General features: G+C 41.0%; 1 protein-coding gene across 1 annotated transcript in view; it reads right to left on the bottom strand.

Moving 5' to 3' along the window:
• The window catches only part of KCNK10 (potassium two pore domain channel subfamily K member 10), a 90,630-nt gene that overhangs the window by 49,885 nt on the left and 26,342 nt on the right, over positions 1 to 14,403 (bottom strand). The window contains exon 2 of the mRNA XM_073610342.1: positions 3,597 to 3,714. Coding sequence (XP_073466443.1) covers positions 3,597 to 3,714 — 118 coding nt within the window. The remainder of the gene's footprint in view (positions 1 to 3,596; positions 3,715 to 14,403) is intronic.

The following is a 14,403-nucleotide window of genomic DNA, read 5'->3' as shown; positions in this document are numbered from 1 at the left end:
CCCTCCTTTTAATGTTTTTGTATTCCTTTCCACATACGTTAATTTTACTTTAATCCTTATTTGTATTTTTTATTTTTTTAATAATATAATAATTCTCCTTTACATAAGTCATTGATTCTATTCATGGTTTTATATGTTTATAGTCCTAAATAGATGGGGACCTTCATACCCCCCTAAATGTGTTGGCTTTTTCTTGGCAATTTTATATAAAATATAATTCTGGACTTTTATACATAGAGTGGTTCTTCTATTTCTTATCCTATAGCTAAAAAATCTGACAGAGGTTCTAATCATTCCCAAGAAACAAACGGTTTTGACCATTCCCTAATTTAAAAAAAGATTGCATACACTTTGACTCATGAAATTCGCATTGATCAGATACGTCGACGAGTCTTGCAGTTTATCTATATAAGATTCCTGAAATCACCAATGGTTTACTAAACCCACAACAGTAAAATCAGTCTGTATATGCAGTAAAGCATGCTTGTTATATACTCACTGTGGAACCTAAGGGGTTAATCCTCCACATTCTGTAAAAAAAGGCTGTTTGATCCTGTCTTCTCTGATCCTCCCCTTCTTTCACAGTCCCCAATCCATCTGCTGATAGTACAGAGCCTTTGGAGTCACTCTGCACATGCTCAGTTTGGTGTATATTGCTAGAGTTTTTTTTTTTTTTCTTGGGAGGGTGCATGCGATCAGCACAGGGCCAATCGGCACTGTCCAGACAGAGGGTCAGGGGTTCTGCAGCCTCATAGGACAGTCAGAGGAGAATGAAAACTCCTCCTACAAGCTTTAACTAGACACTGATAGAAGTCACAAGACTGCTATATACTGCTGATGAGAAAAGGTATTCAGCTGTTTATATTTACTAAAATAATTGCATTTCCATGTTCTGTGTACTGCGGGGGACCAGATATAGTGAATGCAGGCTCCTGCACTTTAGCTTGTGTGATTCCTAATATAATTTATATGGATAAGATTAGAAATAACCTTGTATTGATCATGCTAAATTGATTTTACTTTTTAATTCATAAGTTTTATGCCCTGTACACACGATCGGACATTGATCGGACATTCCAACAACAAAATCCATGGATGTTGGCTCAAACTTGTCTTGCATACACACGGTCGCACAAAGTTGTCAGAAAATCCGATCGGTCTGAACGCGGTGATGTAAAACACGTACGTCGGGACTATAAACGGGGCAGTAGCCAATAGCTTTCGTCTCTTAATTTATTCTGAACATGCGTGGCACTTTGTGCATCGGATTTGTGTACACACGATCGGAATTTCCGACAACCGATTTTGTTGTCAGAAAATTTTATATCCTGCTCTCAAACCTTGTGTGTCGGAAAATCCGATGGAAAATGTGTGATGGAGCCTACACAAGGTCCTATCACACATTTTCCGTCCGAAAATCCGACCGTGTGTACAGGGCATTATTAATATGAAGTTATTGCTTTATTTTTTCTCTCCCATCCTTTGTATGCTTTTGTATTCCTTTCTGTGTCATTTTATATTAATCCTTATTTTGTTTTTGTTTTTTATAGTAAAATCATTTTATTCTAGATAAGTCACTGATTGGGGCTGTCATGGTCTGGGGCTGCATGAGTGCTGCCGGCACTGGGGAGCTACAGTTCATTGAGGGAACCATGAATGCCAACATGTACTGTGATATACTGAAGGAGAGCATGATCCCCTCCCTTCAGAGACTGGGCCGCAGGGCAGTATTCCAACATGATAACGACCCCAAACACACCTCCAAGATGACCACTGCTCTACTAAAGAAGCTGAGGGTAAAGTTGATGGACTGGCCAAGCATGTCTCCAGACCTAAACCCTATTGAGCATCTGTGGGACATCCTCAAATGGAAGGTGGAGGAGCACAAGGTCTCTAACATCCACCAGCTCCGTGATGTCATCATGGAGGAGTAGAAGAGGACTCCAGTGACAACCTGTGAAGCTCTGGTGAACTCCATGCCCAAGAGGGTTAAGGCAGTGCTGGAAAATAATGGTGGCCACACAAAATATTGACACTTTGAGCCCAATTTGGACATTTTCACTTAGGGGTGTACTCACTTTTGTTGCCAGCGGTTTAGACATTAATGGCTGTGTGTTGAGTTATTTTGAGGGGACAGCAAATTTACACTGTTATACAAGCTGTACACTCACTACTTTACATTGTAGCAAAGTGTCATTTCTTCAGTGTTGTCACATGAAAAGATAGAAGAAAATATTTACAAAAATGTGAGGGGTGTACTCACTTTTGGGAGATACTGTATATCAACTCTACATTCAGTGTAGCCTATATCTACAGTGCATTCCGTGGTGTACAGTTGCTAATACAGTGCAGGCAGTGTACACAGTATCTAATACAGTGTGTACAGTTTCTAATACACTTCTGATGGTGTGTACACAGTATACAATACAGTGCAGCCGTTGTACACTTTCTAATACACTTCAGGCGGTGTGAGATAATGTATATTCGTGGTTTTATATGTTTCGAGAGAGACTTTCATAACACCCACCAGCCCCACAACCCCCCCTTCCCCCCACACACACATACACACACACTCAAACGCATTGGCTTTTCTTTAGCAATCTTCAACAAAATATCATTCTGTGTTTTTATATGTAAAGTGGCGCTTCCATTTCTTGTTCTACAGCTAAAAACTTGGCAAAGGTTCTACATATTTCTTAGAAAAAATATATGCATAATAAATAAATTAACCACTAAAGAGAAAGGTCCTAATCATTCCCCCCAAAAAAATGGTTCTAACCTTTTGCTTTTCCGCAAAAAAATGATTGGATATCCTTGGCTCAATAAATTTGCATAGATTAAATTCTTTTTTGTTTTTTAACAAGAAATAGATTAAATTCTTTAATCATATTTTGCTGTTATCTCTGTAAGATCCCATAAATCACCAATAATTACACATGTGATGATTTATATCATATAAATGGATGATTATTGGAAATAACCTTCCATTGATCATACTAAATTGATTTTAATTTTTAATGCACAAGTAAATATTAATGTAAAGTTATTGCTTTCGTATTCCTTTGTGAGCCCATATAAATCTCAATTTGGGAATTTTTTATGGTATAATATCATTTTATGGAAACAAAAAGTGTAGCGCTAGTATATGAAAAGTGAAATCGTAACAAATGTTAAAGTTTCATCCCTCTTTTTCCTGACATTTGTTACGATTTCACTTTTCATGTACTAGCGCTACACTTTTTGTTTCCATTCTTAGTGCATTTATCTAATTTGCTGTGTTAGCTGCTTCTTCTTCAGGCAGCGCAGAATTATTTTTTACACCATAATATCATTTTAGATGAGTCATTGATTACTTTCATGGTTTCGTGTGTTTATATTTCCTAACCCCTCCAAACGTGTTGGCTTTCCCCTTGGCAATCCGAAATATATTATTCTTGACTTTTATATTATACATTCTATATTTTTTTTGGCAGGGGTTCTAAACTACTCTTTAAATAACTAAACGAACTAACTAAATACAAATTGGTTTTAGATATACATAAAACTGATAAAGAAAAAAGCAGGCAGCGAGGGACAATAGTGAGGTGGCCTCTCACCTATAGTGGTGATGACGGTGCCCGCAAAGAAGAAGGAGCTGCCCAGGTCCCAGTGGCTGCTGCTGTTGGTGTAGTTTCCGATCGGATTCACCCCGGCGTTGTCTGCATCGATGGCTTTCTGTGGAGAGACAGTTCACAATGGTCAGATTACTCATTTAGGAAACCTTCTATATTAATATTATATGATAGTTCCTAATAGGATGGAGGAACAAAGTTTAAGGAGAGCTACTCAATGGCTGATTGTGAGGTCTAGGCATACGGTAACATGACTGGTGGCCATGGGAGCACGGACTTCTACAGCATTTTTATTACATAGATTTGTTATTGAAATCTTGGCCGGGATGGATAGGTCATACTGTAATTTCGGGTCTGCTGCTAGGCCACGGTACATGGTAAGAAGGATTTTTTTCAGATTTAAAAGTTCCTAAAGTAGCTACAGTGGGGGGAAATAATTATTTGATCCCCTGCAGATTCTGTTAGTTTTCCCACTTACAAAGAAATTAAGGGTCTATAATTTTTACCATAGGTGTATTTTAAATGACAGAGACAGAATACCAACCAAAAATCCAGAAAAAATACATGATACAAATGTTATAAATTGAGTTGCAGTTCAGTGAGTGAAATAAGTATTTGATCCTGAAGCAAAACATGACTTAGTACTTGGTGGAGAAACCCTTGTTGGAAAGCACAGAGGTAAGATGTTTCTTGTAGTTAGTGACCAGGTTTGCACACAGCACCCGGCGAATAGCATTAATGCCAAAAAGCTCAATTTTTGGTCTCATCTGACCACAGCACTTTCTCCCAATCCTTCTCTGAATCATTTAGATGTTCATTGGCAAACTTCAGACGAGTCTGCACATGTGCCTTCTTGAGGAGGGAGACTTTCCGTGGTTGGAGGAAGAAAAGTGCTGACTATGACCCTAAGAACACGATCCCTACAGTCAAGCACGGAGGTGGAAACATTATGTTTTGGGTCTATTTCTCTTCTAAAGGTACAGGCTGACTTTGCCGCATTGAAGGGCCAATGGATGGGGCCATGTATTGTAAAATCTTAGATGAGAACCTTCTTCCCTCAGCCAGCACACTCAATATGGGTCATGGAGCATACCGCCAAGGCAACAAAGGAGTAGCTCCAGAAGAAGCACACGAAGGTCCTTTAAATAATGTACCCTTTGAAATGTTCAATTAGGTTAGCAGGCCATACCTCACACACCTAGGTAGACTTGCATAAGATTAACACATCAAAGGGTCTTCACCTGTCCCCTCAGTTGGCTCGGACAAATCAAGCATTGTCAATTGAATTCTGGCCTGGTCAATATTGTACAGTATGTGTACATACATATAATAATATAATGTCCCACATAAATCGGTGAACATATTACAACAGATGGGGCCATGTATTGTAAAATCTTAGATGAGAACCTTCTTCCCTCAGCCAGAACACTGAATATGGGTCATGGAGCATACCGCCAAGGCAACAAAGGAGTAGCTCCAGAAGAAGCATGCAAAGGTTATGGAGTGGCCTAGCCAGTCTCCAGACCTTGATCCTACAGAAAATTTATGGAGGGAGCTAAAACTTCGAGCTGCCCAGCGACAGCCAAGAAACCTTAAGGATTTAGAGAAGATCTGTAAAGAAGAGTGGACCAAAAACCCTCCTGAGATGTGTGCAAACCCGGTAACCAACTACCAACTACAAAAAAAGTCTTACCTCTGTGCTTGCCACATAGTCAAGCACGAAAGTGGAAACATTATGTTTTAGGGCTATTTCTCTGCTAAAGGTACAAGCCGACTTTGCCGCATTGAGGGGCCAATGGATGGGGCCATGTATTGTAAAATCTTAGATGAGAACCTTCTTCCATCAGCCAGAACACTGAAGATAGGTCATGGAGCATATCGCCAAGACAACAAAGGAGTGGCTCAATAAGAAGCACATGAAGGTTTGGAGATTGGCTAGGCCATAGAAAATTTATGGAGGGAGGTGAAACTTCGAGCTGCCCAGCGACAGCCAAGAAACCTTAAGGATTTAGAGAAGATCTGTAAAGAAGAGCGGACCAAAATCCCTCCTGAGATCTGTGCAAACCTGGTAACCAACTACAAAAAACGTCTTACCTCTGTGCTTGCCAACAAGGGTTTCTCCACCAAGCACTAAGCCATGTTTTGCTTGGGGATCAAATAGTTATTTTTCTTGCTGAACTGCAACTCAATTTATAGCATTTGTATTGTGTGTTTTTTTTTTTTTCTGGATTTTTGGTTGATATTCTGTCTCTATCACTTAAAATCCACCTATGATAAAAATGATAGACCCTTCATTTCTTTTCTAAGTGGGCAAACATTCTATAAAGTAAGTATACTTTTTTTATACTGCATATATTTATGTATACTCTTATGCCCCGTACACACGATCTAATTTTCCGACAACAAATGTTGGATGTGAGCTTGTTGGTGGAAAGTCCGACCGTGTGCATGCTCCATCGAACATTTAATGTCGGACTATCCACCAACAAATGTTGGCTAGCAGGTTCTCAAATTTTCCGCCAATTTTTCACCAACAAAACTTTGTTGTCGGAATTTCAGATCACGTGTACACAAGTCTGTCGCATAAAAGTTCATGCATGCTCGGAATCAATCAGGAGGAGCCACACTGGCTATTGAACTTCCTTTTTCTCGGCTCGACGTACGCCTTGTACGTCACCGCGTTCCCACGTTCGTAATTGTTGGCCAACATTTGTGTGACCGTGTGTATGCAAGTTTAAGCCAACAACCTTCGAACAAAAATCCACGGTTTTGTTGGCGGAAAGTCCGATCGTGTGTACCGGGCATTACTTTATAGAATGTGATACCCAACTGACTTAAATATACCTCTGAAGAAGGACCCTTTGAGGTCTGAAATGTGTAAGGCGTCCACGCCTGGAATGTACAGTGGTTAGTCCTATCAACATGTTCTTTTGGGCAACCACCATCTTTTATCCACGTTGGGTACCTTACTAAGTGCTTTTATACATTTGTTTTGTCATTTGTGTACTTTCTTTATGTGATATTTATGTTTGTTACATATTTCATAATAAATATTTTTTACTTTTTTACCTGCCTGGTCTGTCCCTTGTCAAATCCTTGAGGGGTTTTGGTTTGTTGCCCTAGGGCACGACTAGTTCTATTTTTCTTCCTCCTAAACATGTCACTTCGTTTCATCAGGGCCCACTCTGAGATTTTTTATAAATATATATTTCATCTTCTTCACTGTCATTGTCTTCTCAGAGCGTAGTCACTGACATCCCGCAAGCATGACAGCTGCTAGAATGGGACGGGAATCACTCGCTAAATATAAATCGGCTTCACCGCCAGCGCTTAGAATCTTTAAAGTTGATGTAGTCTCAATCACTAAAAATCTCATAGAAGCTTCAATATGTTCATGTCATTTCAATAGTCATTTTGGATCTTTTTTAAATCTGCAGATTTCATTGAAAAATTCCAGGTGATCCTGCTATGAAGGTCTTTGTTTAGGCACTTCCTGTCAGAGGGTGACAACGCTTTGTCCCTGTCTCCCAATTGTGCTCCTGTGTTGTCACCCTGTCACACAGGCTTCCGATGGACATTTGGAAACAATACTGTTACAAAGACAGGAAGTGAGAGGAAATGTCCTCAAACTCCAGCTCTTATCCTTCCACACTCCATCCAAAACTACAAAACAAAAAAAAGTTTTAATTGGAGATATACTACAGTATGTTTTTAAACCATTAAAGTATATCTAAAGTCATTTTTTGTTTTGGATGGAGTAGGGAAGGGTTAGAACCCCTGTCAGGATTTTATTGATTTCTGTGACCCCGTTGACGAGATCCGCCCTCTCTATTTGTCCTGGCGTCAATGCTTCCAAAAGTGATAAGAAATCTAAATTGTTACGGTTGTCACCAGAACAGGAATAGAAGGGGAATCTTGCTGTGGTGAAACCATTTCTGGTTACAGCTGTCTCAGAGGGGATTTCCCGTCACTGTTTAGGGATTTCCTCTCACTTCTTGTTGTGCCTGCATGACAGAAAGTGAAAGGAAAGTCACCACAATGGGATACAAACAGATAAACAAGATACAGTAAGGGTTTTTTTTAACAATTGACAGCAATCCTGCCATGAAGGTCCTTGTTTAGGCACTTCCTTTTGTGGAGTGACAACGCTCTGACCCTATCTCGAAATTGTGGGTGTAGTTGTCACCCTCCCAATGGAGCTAAGTTTTGGATTTAAATATTGTATATGTGGGAGTAGTGCTTTTATCAATAATAGGACCATTGGAGGGTCTCATCCATGAGCCGAATCATATGAGTACAAAAAATAAATAAATGGGACTTTAAATACCCCTCCAATGGACAGATGTACACCACAAGATATATTAAAAATATATACATATCTTTATTACATTCAGTTAAAACCTCATATTAAAAGCATACAATTTATACATGGAGTTCAATGCTACCACTTGTCTTCCATTGAGGGAAGTAGAGAATGTGTGGTATGATAGTCCTCTGAGATTATGGTGTGTGGGTTTCACGGAAAGATCTACTTCATCAGGACTTCAAATCTCATGTAAAAGTACAACCAGACACTAAGATAACACTAGAAATGAAAATACAAATAAATTACATATAATGTAGTATACATGTGTAACATTAGTGCTATCTCCTGAAGGGAGAGAGGGACTTCACTCACACTCATCCACCGTATTCATTTACTATCCTGAAGTTTATATCTGAGCAAAGCTATATTGTATGACCATTTTTTGGAAGGTACAATTTATGAGCAATGTATTTATTACAGACCCAACCAGGACACGGGCTTTTGGAGAGGACTAGGGGCAAGCCTCCTACCCACTGATTATGGCCAATGGAGAGAGCAGATCATTCTCCAATGATGGACAACAATGTGATGAACACTGAGAGCGAGGTTTGGATTACCGTATTTATCGGCGTATAACACGCACGTTTTTCCCCTAAAATCAGGGGGAAATCGTGGGTGCGTGTTATACGCCGATCCCCCGCCGATCCCCCGGTGCTTGTGAGTGGAGGATCGAGCCGCCGAGATACATAGCGAGTGTACTCGGCTCGGCTCGGCTCACAGTCATGCCCAGTCCCGCCCTATGATGGACATAACACAGGGACTGGGCGTGACCGTGAGCGGAGCCGAGTACACTCAGCTACTCTCGGCTCCTCTCGGGACTGCGAGAGGACCCGAGAGCCGCCGAGAGGACCCGAGAGCGGCTGAGAGGACCCGAGAGCCGCCGAGAGGACCCGAGAGTGGCCAAGAGGACCCGAGAGCCGCCGAGAGGACCCGGCACCATTTTTAAACTGGAAAAATTCAATGAAAAGGCTGTGCTGACAAGGTACACTGAAAAGGCTACACTGTCATGGCTAAACTGCCAAGGCTACACTGATAAGGTACACTGACATGGCTGCACTGACATGGCTGCACTGACAAGGCTACACTGACAAGGCTACACTGACAAGGCTGCAAATGACACTGGGCAAGGCTGCAGATGACACTGACTGGGCTGCAGATGGACACTGATAAGGCTGCATTGATGGGCAAGTTTTTTTTTCCTTAAACTTCCCTCCTAAAAGTTTTTTTCCCTAAAATTCCCTCCTAAACTTGGGGTGCGTGTTATACGCCGGCGCGTGTTATACGCCGATAAATACGGTAATTCTCTGAATAAGGACAATAAAGCTTCCCCTCTGGAGTGAATGGAAAGGTGTAATATTAATCTTGTACAGGTTAATGGTCAGAGGGAATATGGTGGCCATCCTGCAGACTAGGTTGGAGAGGCTCCTTCACTTGGCACTTTATCAACAATATCCCTCAAGAGATCTATGAAGATAAATGAATTCCACCTTTTCAGGCTACTGGAACATTGTATGAGTTTGTCTCATAGACCGCTGTAGACTTTTGCTGGCCAGTCTTAGGTGGGGTGGGATCACTGTTTATGTTTTGTGTGTCTCTCAATATGTGTGCCTCCTATGTGTGGATTCCCATTGTTAACTGAATTAATTGAGTCATCTATTGTTTCTATCTGTTGGCTAACTCTTGGAGATTCCTACATGATGGGATTAGTCTGGTGTCAACCCTACCTCATTACCTAACCATTGTGTGATGTTTTGGGTAATATTTGTTTGTGTTGTGACTGTCCTACTTTTGAAGTGTAAAAAAAAACTGTAGTTCTGGTCAATATACAGTCATTCCTTTGGATTTTTCCTCAACATCTTGTCTGTGTACGATGCTTGGGGGAAAGGGGCTGGTATTAGCTCTCGGTCTGCTGGAAGGGTTTGGTGAGAAGGAGGCACTGTTTGGCAGAAGTACCCAGGCTGGGTGCCAGGCATTCCATCATAGTATATAAGTATATATGGTCAGTTCTGCTTTTCCTCAGGATAGTAAATGAATATGGTGGATGAGTGTGAGTAAGGTCCTTCTCTCCCTTCAGGAGATACTGTAGCTTTAGTGTTACACATGATGTATACTATATTATATGTAATTTATTTGTATTTTCATTTCTAGTGTTATCTTAGTGTCTGGTTGTACTTTTACATGAGAATTTGAGGTCCTGATGAAGTAGATCTTTCGGCGAAACGCGTCAACATACACACCATAATCTCAGAGGACTATCATACAATACATCCTCTACTTCCCTCAATGGAAGACAAGTGGTAGAATTAAGTCCATGTATAAATTGTTTGCTTTTAATATGAGGTTTTAGTTGAATGCAATAAAGATATGTATATTTTGTAAAATATTTTGTCGTGTACATCTGTCCATTGGAGGGAGATTTAAAGTCCCACATATTTTTTTGTACTCGTATACGTTTTGGATTTAGCACCCAATCAGAAGGGTACTTACATCGAGTGGTTCATTATTTTAAAGTGGAACTCCAGCCAAAACCAAGGATTTACTTTAAGAGATGATTCTTCTAAATAAACAGCTGCATAAAAAGTTTCAGCCATCGCCCTTGTTTGTACAGATAGTCTTTAGCAGATATCCCCTGTGCAGATGATTCGCCAAGAAGAATGCGCCCTACTTCTGAAGAGCAGCCTCCCGGGGTTGGCTTCAATGGTGCCCTGCGGTGAGACGTCGCAGGAGCTGCTCTCAGTCCTCATTAGTCCAACGGTCGCTTTCTCACCATCCGCCAATTACCATAAATGTTAGATAATGCTCACATACAACGTGCCGTTCCAATGACCTTTCAGGTAATTATATAAAATCACTGTTTTGTTCATTCGTGTATTCCTGCAAAAGTTATAAAGTGGCTTTTAAGTTTACAATAATGGCCTGACATCTGTCCTTATAGTGACACACACCTGCTGATAGCAGAAATCAGGCTTGCAGTGACAGAGCCCCCCCTGTAGAGTGATTGGTGGCTTATGATCTGCAGCCTTGTAGGGGATCCCAGAAGAATGGGGTTACTCTACAAACCTTCTGACATTCCAAACAATCCCTGTATAGATTACGTGTTCCCTTGGTGTATGTATCCCTCTGAGGTCTACATGAAATCTTTGTTCTAAATGTGGCTGAAATCAGGTCACTTTTCCCCGAAAATGGCTCCTCTGACCGCAGCAGAGAATCTTCCGGAGTCCCATTTATGGGAATTTAGATCCTGACAAGATGAGATGATTAATGACCAACAATATCCACAGATGATGCTCCTCCCAACTGGAAAGGGGATAGAAATGGTTCGGACACTTCCTTTAAGGCAATGCATGGAACGGGCAGATACAGATACAAGAACCCCGCCCCCACCAGCTGTGCTGGCAACAGAATGTATACAATGTAACCAAATCCACCGCAAGAGGAGAACTCCGAGCAAGGGGGGCCACAAGGGACCCCAACCCCCCCCCCAACAGAATGTTATCTATACTACATCTATACATCCATCCAGTACATCTATCCTAATTATGTCTATTTATTCATCTCTCCTAATCATATCTATCTACTTTAATCGCAATATCTATCGATCTATCTATCTATCTATCTATCTATCTATCTATCTATCTTATTATCTGTATTACTGATTGATAGTAATCTATTTAATTATATTGTTTATAATACAAGTTTAGCAAAAGTAATTTATTATAGGGTAGCGCTCTTTATATATATATATATATATATATATATATATATATATATATATATATATATATATATTTCACTATTTAAGAGCACAGCACCTTCTAGAGCAGCAACCCATATTAGCAATTTATGAATTGATTTATTATTTATACACCGTAAGCGCGAGAATATATACAGTGCCTTGAAAAAGTATTCATACCCTTTGAAATTTTCCACATTTTGTCATGTTACAACCAAAAACATAAATGTATTTTATTGGGTGTTTATGTGATAGACCAAAACAAAGTAGCACATAATTGTGAAGTGGAAGGAAATTGATGAATGGTTTTCAAAATTTTTTACAAATAAATATCTGAAAATTGTGGGATACATTTGTATTCAGCCTCCTTTACTCTGATACCCCTAACTAAAATCTAGTGGAACCAATTGCCTTCAGAACTCACCTAATTAGTAAATAGAGCCCACCTGTGTGTAATTTAATCTCAGTATAAATACAGCTGTTCTGAGAAGCCCTCAGAGATTTGTTAGAGAACCTTAGTGAACAAACAGCATCATGAAGGCCAAGGAACACACCAGACAGGTCAGGGATAAAGTTGTGGAGAAGTTTAAAGCAGGGTTAGGTTATAAAAAATATCCCAAGCTTTGAACATCTCTCGGATCTCTGTTCAATCCATCATCCGAAAATGGAAAGAGTATGGCACAACTGCAAACCTACCAAGACATGGCCGTCCACCTAAACTGACAGGCCAGGCAAGGAGAACATTCATCAGAGAAGAGCCAAGAGGTCCATGGTAACTCTGGAGGAGCTGCAGAGATCAACAGCTCAGGTGGAAGAATCTGTCCACAGGACAACTATTATGCCGCGTACACACGGTCGGACTTTTCGTCTACAAAAGTCCGACAGCCTGTCCGACATACTTCCGACGTACCTTCGGCGGACTTGCGGCAGACTTTCTTACGAACGGACTTGCCTACACACGACCACACAAAAGTCCGACGGATTTGTACGTGATGACGTACACCGGACTAAAATAAGGAAGTTCATAGCCAGTAGCCAATAGCTGCCCTAGCATGGGTTTTTGTCCGTCGGACTAGCACACAGACGAGCGGATTTCGGGGTCCGTCGTACTTACGACGTAAAGATTTGAAGCATGTTTCAAATCTAAAGTCCGTCGGATTTGAGGCTAAAAAAGTCAGTTGAAAGTCCGGAGAAGCCCACACACGATCGGATTACCAGCCAGCTTTAGTCCGTCAGCGTCCGTTGGACTTTTGTAGACGAAAAGTCCGACCGTGTGTACGCGGCATTAGTCGTGTTCTCCACAAATCTGACCTTTATGGAAGAGTGGCAAGAAGAAAGACATTGTTGAAAGAAAGCCATAAGAAGCCCCGTTTGCATTTTGTAAGAAGATGCTCTGGTCAGATGAGACCAAAAGTGAATTTTTTGGCCTAAAAGCAAAACGCTATGTGTGGCAGAAAACTAACACTGCACATCACCCTGAACACACCATCCCCACCGTTAAATATGGTGGTGGCAGCATCATGTTGTGGGGATGCTTTTCTTCAGCAGGGACAGGGAAGCTGGTCAGAGATGATGGGAAGATGGATGGAGCCAAATAAAGGTTAAAGTCTGCAAAAGACTCTGGGGCGAAGGTTCACCTTCCAGCAGGCCAACCACCCAAAACATACAGCCAGAGCTACAATGGAATGGTTTAGATCAAAGCATATTCATGTGTTAGAATGGCCCAGTCACAGTCCAGACCTAAATCCAATTGAAAATTGGTGGCAAGACTAGAAAATTGCTGTTCACAGACGCTCTCCATCCAATCTGACAGAGCTTGAGCTATTTTTCAAAAAATAATGGTCAAAAATGTCCTCTCTAGATGTACAAAGCTGGTAGAGACATCCCCAAAAAGACTTGTAGCTGTAATTGTAATATCTATCTATCTATCTATCTATCTATCTATCTATCTATCTATCTATCTATCTATCTATCTATCTATCTATCTATCTATCTATCTATCTATCTATCTTCTTCTCAACTCACCCCCTCGATCTCCTCACAGATCACAAACTTACTGAATGACATATCGGTATGGACGTCACACCACTTTTTCAAACTCGATCTTTCTAAAACTGAGTTTGTAATATTTCCTCCTCCCTGATCCCCTTCCCATAACTTTGCTATTAAAGGGGTAGTAAACCCTTGTGGTTTTTCACCTTAACGCATTCTATGCATTAAAGTGGAAAACCTTCTGTTGTGCTGCAGCCCCCCAGTGCCCCCATTTTACTTACCTGAAAACGGTCTTTTCTCCCCGGGGACGAGCACACCAGCTCTAGCTGGTGTCAAGTGTCCTGATTGGATAGATTGATAACAGCGCAGCCATTGGCTCCCGCTGCTGTCATTTAGAAAAGTGAGGACCCTGAAACAGGGGAACATTTGTACCCCCTGGCACAGCGGGACTTTATAGGCAAACAGAACAATTAAGTTATGATAAAAATATTTGTTTATTAGAAATTGCTTAGAAAAGCATGAAAGCAAGGCAAACTAAACATAAGCTGCTGTCATTTAAATCCAATGATGTGGGCGCGGGGGCGGGATCGAGTCCTGCTTTCTGTGTCAATAGACGCAGAAGCAGCACACGGGAGCGCGCCCGCATGGGTGTCCCATAGGAGAGCGCTTCTCTGATGGGGAGGAGCTACTAGCACCGCTGA

Source organism: Aquarana catesbeiana, linkage group LG13, assembly GCF_042186555.1.
Source record: "Aquarana catesbeiana isolate 2022-GZ linkage group LG13, ASM4218655v1, whole genome shotgun sequence".
Taxonomy (NCBI): domain Eukaryota; kingdom Metazoa; phylum Chordata; class Amphibia; order Anura; family Ranidae; genus Aquarana; species Aquarana catesbeiana.
Note: the sequence above shows the minus strand (reverse complement) of the source record. Positions and strands in the feature narration are given on the sequence as shown.